Source organism: Rattus norvegicus, chromosome 15 (genome assembly GCF_036323735.1).
Source record: "Rattus norvegicus strain BN/NHsdMcwi chromosome 15, GRCr8, whole genome shotgun sequence".
Lineage (NCBI taxonomy): Eukaryota > Metazoa > Chordata > Mammalia > Rodentia > Muridae > Rattus > Rattus norvegicus.
Genome location: NC_086033.1, coordinates 25,939,536 through 25,956,467, shown reverse-complemented (window position 1 = coordinate 25,956,467; position 16,932 = coordinate 25,939,536). Strand labels below are relative to the sequence as shown.

Here is a 16,932-nt window from a genome sequence, read left to right as displayed (position 1 = left end):
TTAAAAGGAATCTCTGCTTTAAAAGACATTAAAAAGTTGGAACAATCAGGTATTGTCTACTTCATTCCAAGAAGCGATGTGCTGTGTGAGAGTATTGATGTACTGTTAGGTAAATTTTCCTATTATTCTTCAAATTTATAAAAAATAAAAAAGGGATGTAAACAGATATAACTGGTATAATTATTCAGGTGCTACTCTTACTGTCTTGGGTTCAGAGACATAAAGCAGATATAAATCAGTTTGTGGATGTTGAATTATCCATAATACAGTTCTTTCTTCCAATATTTAGAACAGTTGTATTAGGAATAAATAGTGTTCAATAAATATGGATCATTTTGATTTTTTGCTGTAACTTGTATATAGCAACTGAAACAAGTGAGAGAATAGAATGATCAATCCATACGCAAATGGTATGCTGAGAATAAAAAGAACATATCCTTTGGATCCTGGTTTTGTAAAATACTACTTCTCTTTTTACAAGTAATACTGATGGACACTAATCTAGGGCTTTGGGATCAGGATGAAGATAAACTGATGTCACTTTTTGATTTTTGTAATCTTAGACATGTAGCTATCAAACCCAAGAATTTTGCTTTTAAATAGGGAAAGGCCATCTTTATCACATATTACTTCTTAGAATTTTGAATACATTTTGCATTTGTACATTTATGCAAAGCATATTCCTAATATCCATCTACTACTATGTCTCTCTGGGTCCTTTCAGTGCTTCCTTCCTTGTCTTCAGAGAAAATATATGTCTACCAATGTGTGCATAGGTGTGTAACCATCCATTATACACATTTGGAGCTATGGTTTTGCATAGGATTCAATGTATGTGCATCTATATATGTATTTTTCTGAGTGAATATATATTAGAAAATTTATGTGTGTTTGTGTGTGATATAATATACTATGTCAGTTTAATAATATATGTAAATCTATGTACATGGGTACGTGTATATATAAATATATGCATATATAAAATTCACATATATAAATTTATATATAATGATATATGAATTTATATATACTTATATTCATTCCATACTACTATGAGGCTATATAAACTACACAAGTGACAGGACTTCAAAAAAATCAGAATCATGAAATTAATGAAGTTTTTATAACAGTAATTTTGCTACAGAGTGCAGACCCATAGAAAGATAATTGCAAAGAATAGTATTTATTTGCCATTCCTCAATCAACCAAAAGTTCTCTATTTACAACTAGGTAGTGACTACATCTTCTGTAAAGAAAAATGAGATGTTCTCAGGAAATAAGTGGCTCCCAGCATTCTTAAGGCATAATTTATCTCTAGAAAAATCAACTAATACACAGTTTACTAATTTTGATGATTAAATTTACACACAATAAACAATATCAATCTTCATCCAGTTCCTTGTAAAATATATTTAGGAGAATGTCAATGCCTTCAGTAAATTGGATTCTCTGTCAGGGAAAAATATAATCTCTTTCAGGGAAAAGAAAATAAATCCCACCTATTATTTCATGGGACAGACAAGGTGAAGTTTTGAATTAAAACAGGCAGGAAGGTGTGGCTTCAACAACAAGATGTTTACAGTTATGAAATATAAAAGCTAAAGGACAGAGAGGATGGTTTTAGATAGAGATGAGAGAATACAGAAGTGTCTAACCATGCTTCTAGAGGAATAGCTATGATCTAGAGAGAAGAGAAGTAAAGAATTGCTTTATTTGTTAATGTCGTGTAGGGACTGGTGATGGAGACAGAAAACAGGACAGTTGTCACAGAATTCATCCTCATAGGACTGACCCAGTCACATGACATTCAGCGCTTGGTCTTTGTTCTGAGCTTAATTTTCTACATCATCATCTTGCCTGGAAATATCCTCATCATCTTGACCATCAAGTCAGACCCTGGACTCACTGCCCCTCTTTATTTCTTCCTGGGAAATTTGGCCTTCCTGGATGCCTCTTACTCCTTCATTGTGGCTCCCAGGATGCTGGTAGACATCTTCTCTGAGAAGAAGATAATCTCCTACAAAGCTTGCATCACCCAGCTATTCTTTTTACACTTCCTTGGAGGAGGTGAAGGGTTACTTCTGGTTGTGATGGCCTTTGACCGCTACATCGCCATCTGCAGGCCTTTACATTACTCCACTGTCATGAGTCCTAGAGCCTGCTATGTGATGTTGTTGGCTCTCTGGCTTGGAGGTTTTGCTCACTCCATTATTCAGGTTGTCCTCATCCTCCGCTTGCCTTTCTGTGGTCCAAATCATCTAGATAACTTCTTCTGTGATGTCCCACAGGTCATCAAGCTAGCCTGTACAGACACCTTTGCAGTTGAGCTCCTAATGGTGTTCAATAGTGGCCTGCTTACCCTCGTGTGCTTCCTTGGTCTTCTGACTTCCTATGCAGTTATTTTATGCCATGTCCATAGGTCAGCTTCTGAGGGAAAAAACAAAGCTATATCTACGTGTACCACTCATGTTATCATTATATTTCTTATGTTTGGACCTGCAATTTTTATTTATACGCGTCCATTCACTACCTTATCGGCTGACAAAGTGGTTTCTTTCTTTCACACAGTAATATTTCCCTTGATGAATCCTGTGATTTATACTCTTCGAAACCAGGAAGTAAAAACTTCCATGAAAAAGTTAATTATCCGGCATATTATTTGTTAATTGGGTTTTAAATGAGCAATTTACATGATAATTCTGCATGGCATTTACTGTTGTTTTTCTTGAGTATATCTCCTTTTCCAGGAAGTATATAGGCAATTTGACACAGTTATGTATATTGAGAGAATATTTTTGTATGTTTAATTGTTGAAAATGGAATAACAGAGCTGTTGAAGTGTATTGGATGCGCGTGATAAATGTAAAGAACAAAACTTGTAAGATGTATGAGTGAAACGTCCCTTAAGGTCCTTGTGCTCACTTGCTTTAAGTCAATCTGATATAAGCTATGGTCATCTGAAAAGGAAGATTCTCAATGCGGGAAAGTTCAATAAGGTATGGCTATATGGTATTTTTTAAATTGGTGACTAATAGGGAGGGACCAGCACACTGTGGACTGTGGCATCCTTAGGGTTGTGGTCCTGGGTTCTGCAAGGAATAAGGCAGAAGAAGCCAATAAGCAGCACCCGTATATGGATTTTGCTCTTGCTTTCAGGTTCCTGCCCTGTTTGAGATCCTAGTCTGACTTTATTGATTGAAGGGTTAAGACGTGGAAATGTAGGTGAAATAAACCATCTCCTCCCCAAAATGCTTTTAGTCATGTTTGTTTCATCATAGCAGTAGTAACCCCAACTAGGATAGGCTTTAGTCTGAAACAAGGAGTTTCAGTATCCCCCAAATGTAATAATAACATCTTAGTACTTTAAACATAAGTATAACTAACCCACTGTTCTGTTTGTTGTGTAATGGTTCGTGACCATTCATGGTGATTTGTGGATTAGTAAATTAGAAAACATCAATGGCCAAATGGCAGAGGGCTTTCTGCTGCTTTGCTGAGCTCTGTCCTTATTCTCTACATCACCTGATAGAAACACAAGTGGGTTTTTTGACATTTTTTCTCTTCTGACTGTTCCCAGAGTTGAGACATAACTTCTTTTTAATCTTTACCTTTTTCATCATCTAGACCACAAGAAAAGCATCTTATTTTTGGTATCTCAATGTATTACGAGATGAATCTCTCAAAAGTCATTTTTTAAACATTTTATTCCCTTATGGTCAAACTTACTTGCTTCTGTAGAGAAGTGAAACTTGCTGTCATACATCAGTGACCTTATCTGTATTATTTACCTTCAGGGTTATCTATGCAAAGGTTAATACAGTTAATCCAGTTGCTTCATGAAAATTTCTTTGTTCCTGCCTCTTGATTTGAATACTTTTGTCTATATCATCTTCTTAGTTTTCCTCTTTTGTTTTCTTTTACTTTTCACAACCAAAGTATAATGACATTTCTATCAAGACATTCATTTCATTTACTTTTTTAAAGCACTTCTTAAATGGTATATTGCCATTTCAGATACCTATGTCTTAAACTAGTGTGAAAGATATGAAAAGGAAATTTTCATAAGGGGCCATTTTTAGAAATTAGTAACAAGGGGATAGATATGTGATGACCATACCGAGAAGGAACTAGAAGTTATTGGAGTTTTCCTTTCTTTAGCTTACAGGCCATTACTGGACCGTCTCTCCACATAACCAGTTCTCTGTGGTATGTCTGATGATAATAGTTTGGTTTTTGCAGTTAGCACTATGTATTTTAAAAAATTAAGATTGGTTTCACATATATAAGTGTTTTGTCTTTACTTAAGCATGTGCACTGCACCTCTGCCTCTTGCCCACAGATTTCAGAAAAGGGTTGGATCAAATGGAATTGCACTATAGTGCTTGTGGTCTGCCAAGTGTTTTCTCAGAATTGAACCCAGGTCCTCTGCAAGAATAGCTGATTTTCTTAACCACTGAGACACCACTCTGGCTCCTAGTCAACATTTTTCATCCATATCAATACCTGCCCTGCTTACTTGGACATGGGTGCTACTAAGTGTTTACTGGACAAAGGACAGCTTTTGATTTTACTTTCCATGTGTTTTAGTCTTTATTCAACTTCCTTGTGAAAGTATTCATTCATAGGGAAAGTCAAGAAAGACACTGCCTGTTTATATCACCCTTTTATAAGTCCTGTACAGAAAACATTCATCATTTTTACATAGCTTTCTTTCATGCAACTTTCTAACAGGTTGGCCTATCTCTACTTTGATTAATCAAGGAAACAAACTATTGTGGCAGTTTTTAATGATACACATTTATATTATGTTACTTTAAATGCTTAGTTTTGATGAAGATTGAGAAAAATGAGAATGTATATACTAGCTTATTTTTATTTTTGAGATTGTATTTAAATTCTAATTCTCCCTTCCCTTTCTTTCCTCTAAACCCTCCTATGTTACTGAAGTGGAAACTTCTTGATATGCCAGGTGATGTAGACTCGTGCAGTGTTTTGCTCAGACAGACTTACGTGGTGTTTTGCTGAGGCAAGACTCGTGGGAGGACAGGTGATGTTTGGAGAAAGTGTAAATAGGAGTCAACGAACAGTGAAGGCATGCTGTGTAGCTAGCTTTGCAATGCTTCATTGTTCTTGAATCTTCATGTTTGCTGATCTTTGCTTCATTGAGAGAAGGTTGGCAGAGAAGTCCTGACCTCCCAGCTAATCCTGGTTCCTGCTGCTGACTCCTGCCAATGTGGCAGAGGATTGGCAGTTTCCGTTAGAACATGCTCTCACTTCTGATTTGTGTTTGCTATTCTGACACTACTGAACTAGACTGCTAGTATCCCAACAAACAGAGATTAAAATTGCTCCAAGAAACTATTTTTAAACAGGTCTACACCCCCTTTTGTATTTACCATATTTTCCCCCTACCTTTAATTGTTAAGCTAAAAGGGGGCTCAAAGCATTTGAAAGCTCTTACTAAAAGTAGTTTCTTAATAGACCTAAGGCTATATATTCCCCTCCCCAGTCTCATTCAAATTTATACCCTCTTTTTATTAGTTATTATATGATAAACATATTTATGTATGTATATATATACATATATATATATATACATTACCTTTTGAGTCCATATAATGTTACTCATTACTCGTTTGTATGTCTTCAGAGTTTATTATTTGCAACTGGACAATCAGTTAGTGTACTCTTACTGGGCAAAGACACTTCTACTGACAGTGGTCTTTTATTTTTTTTTAAAAAAATTTTTATTAGATATATTTCTTTACTTACATTTCAAATGATATTCCCCTTCCTGATTTTCTGTCCATAAGCCCCCATTCCCTCCCCTCCCCCTCCCCCATGTAGGTATTCCCCCTATACATCCCCTTTATTGCCCCCCTACATATTCCCCTGCACTGGAGGTCCAATGTTGGCAGGACCAGGGCTTCCCCTTCCACTGGTGCCCCAACAAGGCTATTCTCTGCTACATATGCAGTTGAAGCCCTGGGTCATCGGTATTGGTTTAGTCTCTGGAAGCTCTGGTTGGTTGGCATTGTTGTTTTCATGGGGGTTGCAAGCTCCTTCAAGTCTTTCAATCCTTCCTCTAATTCCCCCCAAGGGGGCCCTGTTCTCAGTTCTGTGGTTTGCTGCTAGCATTGACCTCTGTATTGGACATGCTCTGGATGTGTCTCTCAGGAGAGATTTATATACGGTCCCTTTCAACAGGCATTTTTTTTTTTACCTTCATCAACCTTATCTGGTTTTGGTGGCTGTATATATATATGGGCCACATTTGGGGCAGGCTCTGAATGGCCTTGAGTCACTGCTCTAAACTTTGCTTCCATATCCCCTCCTATGGATTTTTTTTCCTCTTTTAAGAAAGAGTGGGAGCATCTGCATTTTGGTCATCCTTCTTGAGCTTCCTGTGGTCTGTAGATTGCATCTTGGATCGAGTTTTTGGCTAATATCCACTTATCAATGAGTGCATACCAAGTGTGTTTTTCTGTGATTGAGTAACCTCACTTAGGATAATGTTTTCTAGTTCTTTCCATTTGCCTATGAATTTCATGAAGTCATTGTTTTTGATAGCTCAGTAGTACTCTATTGTGTAGATGTACCACATTTTTTTAATCCATTCCTCTGTTGAAGGGCATCTGGATTCTTTCCAGCTTCTGGCTATTATAAACAAGGCTGCTATGAACATAGTGGAATATGTGTCTTTGTTGTATGTTGGAGCATCTTTTGGGTATATGCCCAAGAGAGGTATTGCTGTGTCCTCAGGTAGTGGAAGGTCCAATTTTTTGAGGAACCTCCAGACTGATTTCCAGAGTGGTTGTACCAGTTTGCAATCCCACCAATAATGGAGAAGTGTTTTCTCTTTCTCATCCTCGCCAGCATTGGTTGTCACCTGAGTTTTTTATCTTAGCCATTCTGACTGGTGTGAGGTGGAATCTCAGGGTTGTTTTGACTTGCATTTTCCCAATGACTAAGGATGTTGAACATTTTTTAGGTCTTTTTGGCCATTTGATAATCCTCAGCTGAAAATGTTTTGTTTAGCTCTGTACCCCATTATTAATAGGGTTATTTGGCTCTCTGGAGTCTAAATTCTTGAGTTCTTTGTATATTTTGGATATTAGGCCTCTATCAGATGTAGGAATGGTAAAGATCCTTTCCCAATCTGTTGGTTGCCATTTTGCCCTAATGACAGTGCTTTTATTCTTATGGTAGGGTTAAGGCCTCATGGAAAATTCCTCTTCCACTTTGTCATGTTTGTTGATGTCATATTTCCTCAGTTCATGTTTCAGTAGTCATGTTGGTGAGACTTTATCTGTTTATTTTCTGATGTTACTAGGTAGACATGATATCACAGCAAACTCCATGATTCTATGGCTCTTAAAATCTTTCTGCCCCCTCTTCCTCGATGTTCACTGAACCCTAGCTGTGGGAATGTCTTGTAGATGTATTCATTGGAACAGCATAATCCCTAATAATGATCCGTAAACATTGGACTCTTTAGCCATAGATAAATATAGTCTACTCCCATCATCATGGACACATTTGTCCAGCTAGTTATTCCATTTTTGCTTTACTATTTCCTTGAGTATAGTGTCTTACTGATGACTACCTCTGGAATTGTTTTCTTGATTTTTTTCCCTCTTCGGTAGATGGCTTAGACACCCTTAATATCTATACTGCTACTTTCTAGAAAAAAATCACTTCCTTAATCTTTGAAGGCTTGATAACATAGGCCAAGTTTTTCATGGTAAGAAAATATTTAAGAGGAGCAATACAATCTATATCATCTATATCTATATCTATATCTATATCTATATCTATATCTATATCTATATCTATATCTATCTATCTATCTATATATATATATATATATATATATATATATATATATCTCAGATTTTCAGTGAAGGCCTATAGTTAATCCTTCTTAATCTATTTTTGAAATAGACACAGAACAAGCATACCCAAACTCCTTCTATGATGCTAATATCAAGGAAAGACAAAAACCAGGTAAAGGCAACAGCTACCAAAAAAACTAAAGGCCAAAATCTTTGATGAACATAGATTTAAAAATGATCAATAAAATATTTCAAGCAAATAGATATACATTACAAAGATTATATACCATGCACGACAACTTGTCATTGTCTCAGAAATGGACAGATTTTTAAATATATGCAGGTCAACAAACATAAACCACATAAACAAACTTAAATATAAGAATCAAATGATCATTTGAATACAGGTAGAAAAGGCCTATAGCAAAATGATAATGCCTTCATGATAAAATTCCAAAGGAATAGAGGGTTAGAGAGAACACGCCTTCACAGAAGAAAAGCTAGATGCAGGAAACCCCAACCAATTTGATTCAAAAAAGAGAAATGATTGAAGCAATCCCACTAATGCCAAGAATGAGACAGGGGTGTCTAATGTTTAGAACCCCTTTCAATATTATGTTGCAGTACTAGATAAGGCAATAAGACAAGAAAAGGGAATTAAAGGAATATAAATATGGAACGGAGGAGTCAAACTGTATATGTCCACAGGTGACAGGATACAAAAATTCTACCACAAAACTTCAAGAAAAAAATCAGCAAATATAGAAACTAGATGAATACAGTATTTGCACAAATAAATCATTTTTTGATACAAAAGCAAATGTTCAGAGAAGGAAGTACCAATAGATTAAAGAAATAAAATATCTAGGAAGACACCAAATAAAATAGTAAAGGAGATCTACAAAACATAAATTAAAACTCTGAAGAAAGAGATGAAACCACAAGAAAATGCAGCAACATCCCATGCTTATGGGTTGTTAGAATAAATATTGTAAAATGACCATTCTACCAAAATCTATTTACAGAATCAGTGCAATCTCAACCAAAATCCTAATTCATTCTTCAGAAAAAATAGGAAAAGGTATTTTAACATTCATAAGGATCACAAAATTCTGCAGATAGTCAAAACAATCCTGAATAAAATGAACAATACTGTGTGGATTGCAATTTCAGATGTTAAGATATAATACAGTGATATATTAATAATAACTATATAATATTCACAAAAAGAGATGAAACAACATCAAAGAACAAGACATGAAAACAGCTTTAGGCACTTAATAGTTGACAAAGACACTAAAACTATAACTGAAAAAAAGCAAGCATCTTCAACCAATGGTACTGGGAAAACTGAATATCCACATGCAGAAAAGAATCATAATCTTACCTATCTATCTATCTATCTATCTATCTATCTATCTATCTATCTATCTATCTATCTATCTATCTATCTATCATCTATCTGCACTAAAACTAGCTCCAAATGAATGGATTGACTACCTAAATGTAAAACCTAAATCTGCTAGAATAAAACATAGTCATATTCAGATCTCTACATCTTCCTGCCACGGCTCTTTTTTTTTTTTCCGGAGCTGGGGACCGAACCCAGGGCCTTGCGCTTCCTAGGTAAGCGCTCTACCACTGAGCTAAATCCCCAACCTCTCTACATCTTCCTTACACGATATATACATGTGGGGAAGATCTTTCTCAATAGAATTTGCCTGCTTAATAGTTAAGGCCAACTATTGAAAAGTTGGACTACATAAAATTAAAAAGCTTCTGCATAGATGAAGAAACAATTAGGATAAAAGGGAAGGCTATGGAATGGGAGAAAAATTTGTAAGTTCTACATATAACACAGGATTAGTATTCAGAATATATAAATGATTCAAAAAACAAAGATGAAAATGGATTTATTTGAGAAAATGCAACTGAGATCTGAACAGTTTGGTGAAGAAAATATATTTCTTTAGCAATTAGGGAAATGCAATTCAAAACAACTTTGAGATTTTTTTTCTGACCTCAATGAGAATATTAAAAACAAATAAAATAATTTAAACAAATGCTGGAGGATATGTGTGTAAAGGAAACCTTCATTCACTGAAATTACAAACTTGTGTAGCTACTATAGAAATCAATACTGAGAATATTCTAATAGTTGAAAATAAATATAGCATTTGACCAAGCAATAACACTCCTTTGCAATGACAAAAGGATTGACATTCTATTCCGGAGACATTGTCTTAAGCATTTTCTTGTGAATAGGAACAACTCTAATGTTCTTGAACCAATGAATGGACAATGAAAAGTGGTACATATACATTATTGAAAACTATTCATATATATTAAAATGAAATCATGAAATTTTAGAAAAATGAACAGAAATAGAAAAATCATGTAAAATGAGGTAACCAAGACCCCGCAAACAAATGTCAATGTTCAGTCTCAATGGGGGTTCCTCACTCCAAATCTTCAGATATGACTACATAGCCATCTATATTAGGTTCCTGTCAGCAAGAACTTCTTCTTTTTTTTTTTTTTTTTGGTTCTTTTTTTTTTTTGGAGCTGGGGACTGAACCCAGGGCCTTGCGCTTCCTAGGTAAGCGCTCTACCACTGAGCTAAATCCCCAGCCCCCAGCAAGAACTTCTTGGCATTAGCAATAGTGTTTGGGTTTGGTGGCTGCAAATGGGATGGATCCCCACGTGGGGCAGTCACTGGCTGACCTTTCCTTTAGTCCCTGCTCCACTTTTTACCCCTGTATTTCCTCTCATGAGTTTTGGTTCCCCTTCTTTTTTAAATTTTTTAATGGGATATTTTTTATTTACATTTCAACTCTTATTCCCTTTTCCGGTTTCCTGGCCATAAGCCCCCTACCTATTCCTCCTCCCTTTCTTCTATATGGGTGTTCCCCATCTCCAACCAACCCACCTTCCCACCTCCCCACCCTGACATTCCCCTACACTAAGGGGTCCATCCTTGGCCAGACGAAGGGTTTCTACTCCCATTGGTGACAAACAAGGCCATCATCTGCTACATATGCATCTAGAGCCCTGGGTCTGTCCATGTGTAATCTTTGGGTAGTGGTTTAGTCTCTGGGAGCTCTGAGTGGTTGGTATTGTTGCTCTTTCTTTTTTTTTAACTTGAGTATTTCTTATATACATTTCGAGTGTTATTCCCTTTCCCGGTTTCCGGGCAAACATCACCCTCCCCCCTCCCCTTCTTTATGGGTGTTCCCCTCCCCATCCTCCCCCCATTGCTGCCCTCCCCCCAACAATCTAGTTCACTGGGGGTTCAGTCTTAGCAGGACCCAGGGCTTCCCCTTCCACTGGTGCTCTTACTAGGATATTCATTGCTACCTATGAGGTCAGAGTCCAAGGTCAGTCCATGTATAGTCTTTAGGTAGTGGCTTAGTCCCTGGAAGCTCTGGTTGGTTGGCATTGTTGTACATATGGGGTCTTGAGCCCCTTCAAGCTCTTCCAGTTCTTTCTCTGATTCCTCCAATGGGGGTCCTATTCTCAGTTCAGTGATTTGCTGCTGGCAAACGCCTCTGTATTTGCTGTATTCTGGCTGTGTCTCTCAGGAGAGATCTACATCCGGCTCCTGTCTGCCTGCACTTCTTTGCTTCATCCATCTTGTCTAATTGGATGGCTGTATATGTATGGGCCACATGTGGGGCAGGCTCTGAATGGGTGTTCCTTCTGTGTCTGTTTTAATCTTTGCCTCTCTATTCCCTGCCAAGGGTATTCTTGTTCCCACTTTAAGAAGGAGTGAAGCATTCACATTTTGATCATCCGTCTTGAGTTTCATGTGTTCTAGGCATCTAGGGTAATTCACACATTTGGGCTAATAGCTACTTACCAATGAGTGCATACCATGTGTGTTTTTCTGTGATTGGGTTACCTTACTCAGGATGATATTTTCCAGTTCCAACCATTTGCCTACGAATTTCATAAAGTCATTGTTTTTGATAGCTGAGTAATATTCCATTGTGTAGATGTACCACATTTTCTTTATCCATTCTTCTGTTGAAGGGCATCTGGGTTCTTTCCAGCTTCTGGCTATTATAAATAAGGCTGCGATGAACATAGTGGAGCACGTGTCTTTTTTATATGTTGGGGCATCTTCTGGGTATATGCCCAAGAGAGGTATAGCTGGATCCTCAGGCAGTTCAATGTCCAATTTTCTGAGGAACCTCCAGACTGATTTCCAGAATGGTTGTACCAGTCTGCAATCCCACCAACAATGGAGGAGTGTTCCTCTTTCTCCGCATCCTCGCCAGCATCTGCTGTCACCTGAGTTTTGGATCTTAGCCATTCTCACTGGTGTGAGGTGAAATCTCAGGGTTGTTTTGATTTGTATTTCCCTTATGACTAAACATGTTGAACATTTCTTTAGGTGTTTCTCAGCCATTCGGCATTCCTCAGCTGTCTTCAATAACAATAAGGGAAGAATTCCCACATATACGTGGAAATTGAACAATGCTCTACTCAATGATAACCTGGTCAAGGAAGAAATAAAGAAAGAAATCAAAGACTTTTTAGAATTTAATGAAAATGAAGGTACAACATACCCAAACTTATGGGACACAATGGAAGCTGTGCTAAGAGGAAAACTCATAGCGCTGAGTGCCTGCAGAAAGAAACAGGAAAGAGCCTATGTCAGTAGCTTGACAGCGCACCTAAAAGCTCTAGAACAAAAAGAAGCAAATACACCCAGGAGGAGTAGAAGGCAGGAAATAATCAAACTCAGAGCTGAAATCAACCAAGTAGAAACAAAAAGGACCATAGAAAATATCAACAGAACCAAAAGTTGGTTCTTTGAGAAAATCAACAAGATAGATAAACCCTTAGCCAGACTAACGAGAGGACACAGAGAGTGTGTCCAAATTAACAAAATCAGAAATGAAAAGGGAGACATAACTACAGATTCAGAGGAAATTCAAAAAATCATCAGATCTTACTATAAAAGCCTATATTCAACAAAACTTGAAAATCTGCAGGAAATGGACAATTTCCTAGACAGATATCAGGTACCGAAGTTAAATCAGGAACAGATAAACCAGTTAAACAACCCCATAACTCCTAAGGAAATAGAAGCAGTCATTAAAGGTCTCCCAACAAAAAAGAGCCCAGGTCCAGATGGCTTCAGAGCAGAATTCTATCAAACCTTCATAGAAGACCTCATACCAATAATATCCAAACTATTCCACAAAATTGAAACAGATGGAGCACTACCGAATTCCTTCTATGAAGCCACAATTACTCTTATACCTAAACCACATAAAGACCCAACAAAGAAAGAGAACTTCAGACCAATTTCCCTTATGAATATCGATGCAAAAATAAAATTCTCAATAAAATTCTGGCAAACCGAATCCAAGAGCACATCAAAACAATCATCCACCATGATCAAGTAGGCTTCATCCCCGGCATGCAGGGATGGTTTAATATAAGGAAAACCATCAACGTGATCCATTATATAAATAAACTGAAAGAACAAAACCACATGATCATTTCATTAGATGCTGAGAAAGCATTTGACAAAATTCAACACCCCTTCATGATAAAAGTCCTGGAAAGAATAGGAATTCAAGGCCCATACCTAAACATAGTAAAAGTCATATACAGCAAACCAGATGCTAACATTAAACTAAATGGAGAGAAACTTGAAGCAATCCCACTAAAATCAGTGGGATTCAATATAGCTTATTCAATATAGCTCTTGAAGTTCTAGCCAGAGCAATCAGACAACAAAATGAGGTCAAGGGGATACAGATTGGAAAAGAAGAAGTCAAAATATCACTATTTGCAGATGATATGATGGTATTGTTGCTCTTATAGGGTTGCAAGCCCCTTCAGCTCCTTCAATCTTTTCTCTAATTCCTCCAATGGGGACCCTGTTCTAAGTTCAATGGATTGCTACTAGCATTCACCTCTGTATTTATCAGGGTCTAGCTGAGCTTCTCAGGAGACAGCTATATCAGGCTCCTGTCAGCATGCACTTCTTGGCTTCATCAATATTGTCTAGTTTTGGTGGCTGTATATATATGGGCTGTATCACCATGTGGAGCAGGCTCTGAATGGCCATTCCTTCAGTTTCTGCTCCAAACTTTGTCTCCATATCACATCCTATGAATATTATTTCCCCCTATTAAGGAGGACTGAAGCATGTGCACTTTGGTCGTCCTTCTTCTTCAGTTTCATGTGGTCTGTGGATTGTAGCTTGGGTAATTTGAGCTTTAGGCTAATATCCAATTATCAGTGAGTGAATATAACGTGTGCTTTTTGGTGATTGGGTTATCTCACTTAGGATGATAATTTCTAGTTCCATACCTCACTCAGGATGATATTTTCTAGTTCCATCCATCTGCCTATGAATTTCATGATGTCATTGTTTTTGATAGGTGAGTAGTACTCCATTGTGTAGATGTACCACATTTTCTGCCTCCATTCCTCTGTTGAAGGGAATCTGGGTTCTTTCTTGGTTCTGGCCATTATAAATAAGGTTACTATGAATGAACATAGTGGAATTTGTGTCTTTCTGTATGGTGAAGCATCATTTGGGTATATGCCCAAGAGTGGTATAACTGGGTCCTCAGGTAGTGCAATGTCCAATTTTCTGAGGAAACTCCAGACTGATTTTCAGAGTTATTGTACCAGTTTACAATCTTATCAACAATGGAGAAGTGTTCCTCTTTCTTCACATCCTCATTAGTATTTGCTGTCACCTGAGTTTTTTACCTTAGCAATTCTGACTGGTGTGAGGTAGAATCTCAGGGTTATTTTGATTTGCATTTCCCTTTTGAGTAAGGATGTTGACAATTTCTTGAGGTACTCCTCACCCATTTGATATTCCTCAACTCAGAATTCTTTGTTTAGCTCTTTACCCCATTTTTAATAGGGTTATTCGATTCTCTGAAGTCTAATTTCTTGAGTTCTTTGTATATATTGGATAATAGCCCTCTATTGGATGTAGGAATGATAAATATCTTTTCTCAATCTGTTGGTTACCGTTTTGTCCTATAACAAGTGTCCTTTGCTTACAGAAGCTTTGCAGTTTTATGAGGTCCCATTTGTCGATTCTTGATCTTAAAGCATAAGCCACTGTTATTCTGTTCAGGAAATTTTCTTCACTGTCAATGTGTTCAAGGCTCTTCCTCACTTTTTCTTCTATTAGTTTGAGTGTACCTGGTTTTATGTGGAGGTCTTCGATCCACTTGGACTTGAGCTTTGTACAGGGCAATAAGAATGGATGGATTTGCATTCTTCTACTTGTTGACCTCCTGTTAAACCAACACCATTTGTTGAAAATGCTATCTTTTTTCCACTGTAGGGTTTTAGCTCCTTTGTCAAAGATCAAGTGACCATAAATGTGTAGGTTTATTTTTGGGTTTTCAATTTTATTCCATTGATCTATGTGCCTGTCTCTGTACCAATACCTACAGTTTTTTTTATCACTATTGCTCTATTTTACTGCTGGAGGTCAGAGATTGTGATTTCCCCAGAAATTCTTTTATTGTTGAGGATAGTTTTCTCTATCCTGGGTGTTTTGTTATTCCAAACGTATTTGTGAATTTCTCTTTCTATTTCTATGAAGAATTGATTTGGAATTCTGATGGTGATTACATTGATACTTTAGATTGCTTTTGGCAAAATGGCTATTTTTACCATATTAATCCTGCCAATCCAGGAGCACAGGAGATCTTTTCATCTTCTGAGATCTTTCTCAATTTCTTTTTTTCAGAGACTCGAAGTTCTTGTCATACAGATCTTTCACTTGCTTGGTTAGAGTCACACAGAGGTATTTTATGTTATTTGCAACTATTGTGAAAGGTGTCATTTCCCTAATTTCTTTCTCCACCTGTTTCTTCGAGTAGAAGTAGGCTACTGATTTGTTTCCATTAATTTTGTACCCAGCCACTTCGCTGAAGTTGTTTATCAGGCTTAGTAGTTCTCTGGTGGAACTTTTGGAGTAATAAGAATAGTATTATATCATTTGTAAATAATGATATTTGACTTCTTCCTTTCCCATTTGTATCCCTTTGACCTCTATTTGTTGTCTGATTGCTCTGGCTAGGACTTCGAGAATTATATTGAATAAGTAGGGAGAGAGTGGGCAGCTTTGTGCCATACCTGCATAGAGTAAAAGCAATATACAGCAAACCAGTAGCCAACATTAAACTAAATGGAGAGAAACTTAAAGCAATCCCACTAAAATCAGGGACTAGACCAGGTTAGTTGCCCTTCCAAGAAGAACTGAAACATCCATAGTCTTCTCTTCCTACTTCTTGAGCTTCATGTGTTCTGTTAATTGTTTCTTGGGTATCCTGAGCTTTTGTGAGCTTATCAGTGTGTGCATACCATGTGTTTTCTTTTGTGTCTGGGTTACCTTACTCAGGATGATACTTTCTAGTTCCATCCATTTGTCTAAGAATTTCATGAAGTCATTGGTTTTAATAGCTGAGTAGTACTCCATTGTGTAGATGTACCACAATTTCTGTATCCATTCCACTGTTGAAGAACATCTGGGTTTCTTACAGCTTCTGGCTATTATAAAGAAGTCTGATGTGTACATAGTGGAGCATGTGTCCTTGTTATATATTGCAGCTTCTCTTGGGTGTATGCCTAGGAGTGGTATAGCTCAGCCCTCAGGTAGTACATCTCCAATTTTCTGAGGAACTGCCAAACTGATTTCCAAAGTGGCTGTACCAGTTTGCAATCCCACTAACAATGGAGGAGTGTTCCTCTTTCTCCATATCCTTGCCAGCTTCTACTGTCACCTGAAGTTTTCATCCTACCCATTCTAACTGGTGTGAGGTGGAATCTCAGGGTCATTTTGATTACATTTCCCTGATGACTAAGGATGTTGAACATTTCTTTAGGTGCTTCTCTGCCATTCAATATTCCTCAATGGAGAATTATTTGTTTAGCTTTGTACCCTGTCCCCCTTTTAAATAGGGTTATTTGACTCTCTAGAGGTTAATTCTTGAGTTCTTTGTATTTATTAGATACTAGCCCTGTATCGAATGTAGGTTTGGTAAAGATTTTTTCCCAATCTGTTGGTTGATGTTTTGTCATATTGACAGTGACCTTTGCC

The 16,932-nt window shown here is 37.2% G+C and overlaps 1 protein-coding gene across 1 annotated transcript; it reads left to right on the top strand.

Annotated features, from left to right (window-relative positions):
* The first annotated feature begins 1,739 nt into the window (after positions 1-1,739).
* Olr1610 (olfactory receptor 1610) lies at positions 1,740-2,666 on the top strand. The gene has a single exon (NM_001000094.1). It carries the CDS (start codon positions 1,740-1,742, stop codon positions 2,664-2,666), a length of 927 nt encoding a protein of 308 aa, NP_001000094.1.
* Positions 2,667-16,932: the final 14,266 nt, after the last annotated feature.

Coding starts and splice junctions, on each gene's coding strand:
- Olr1610 (NM_001000094.1), top strand. CDS start 1,740: ATGGAGACAGAAAACAGGACAGTTGTCACAGAATTCATCCTCATAGGA.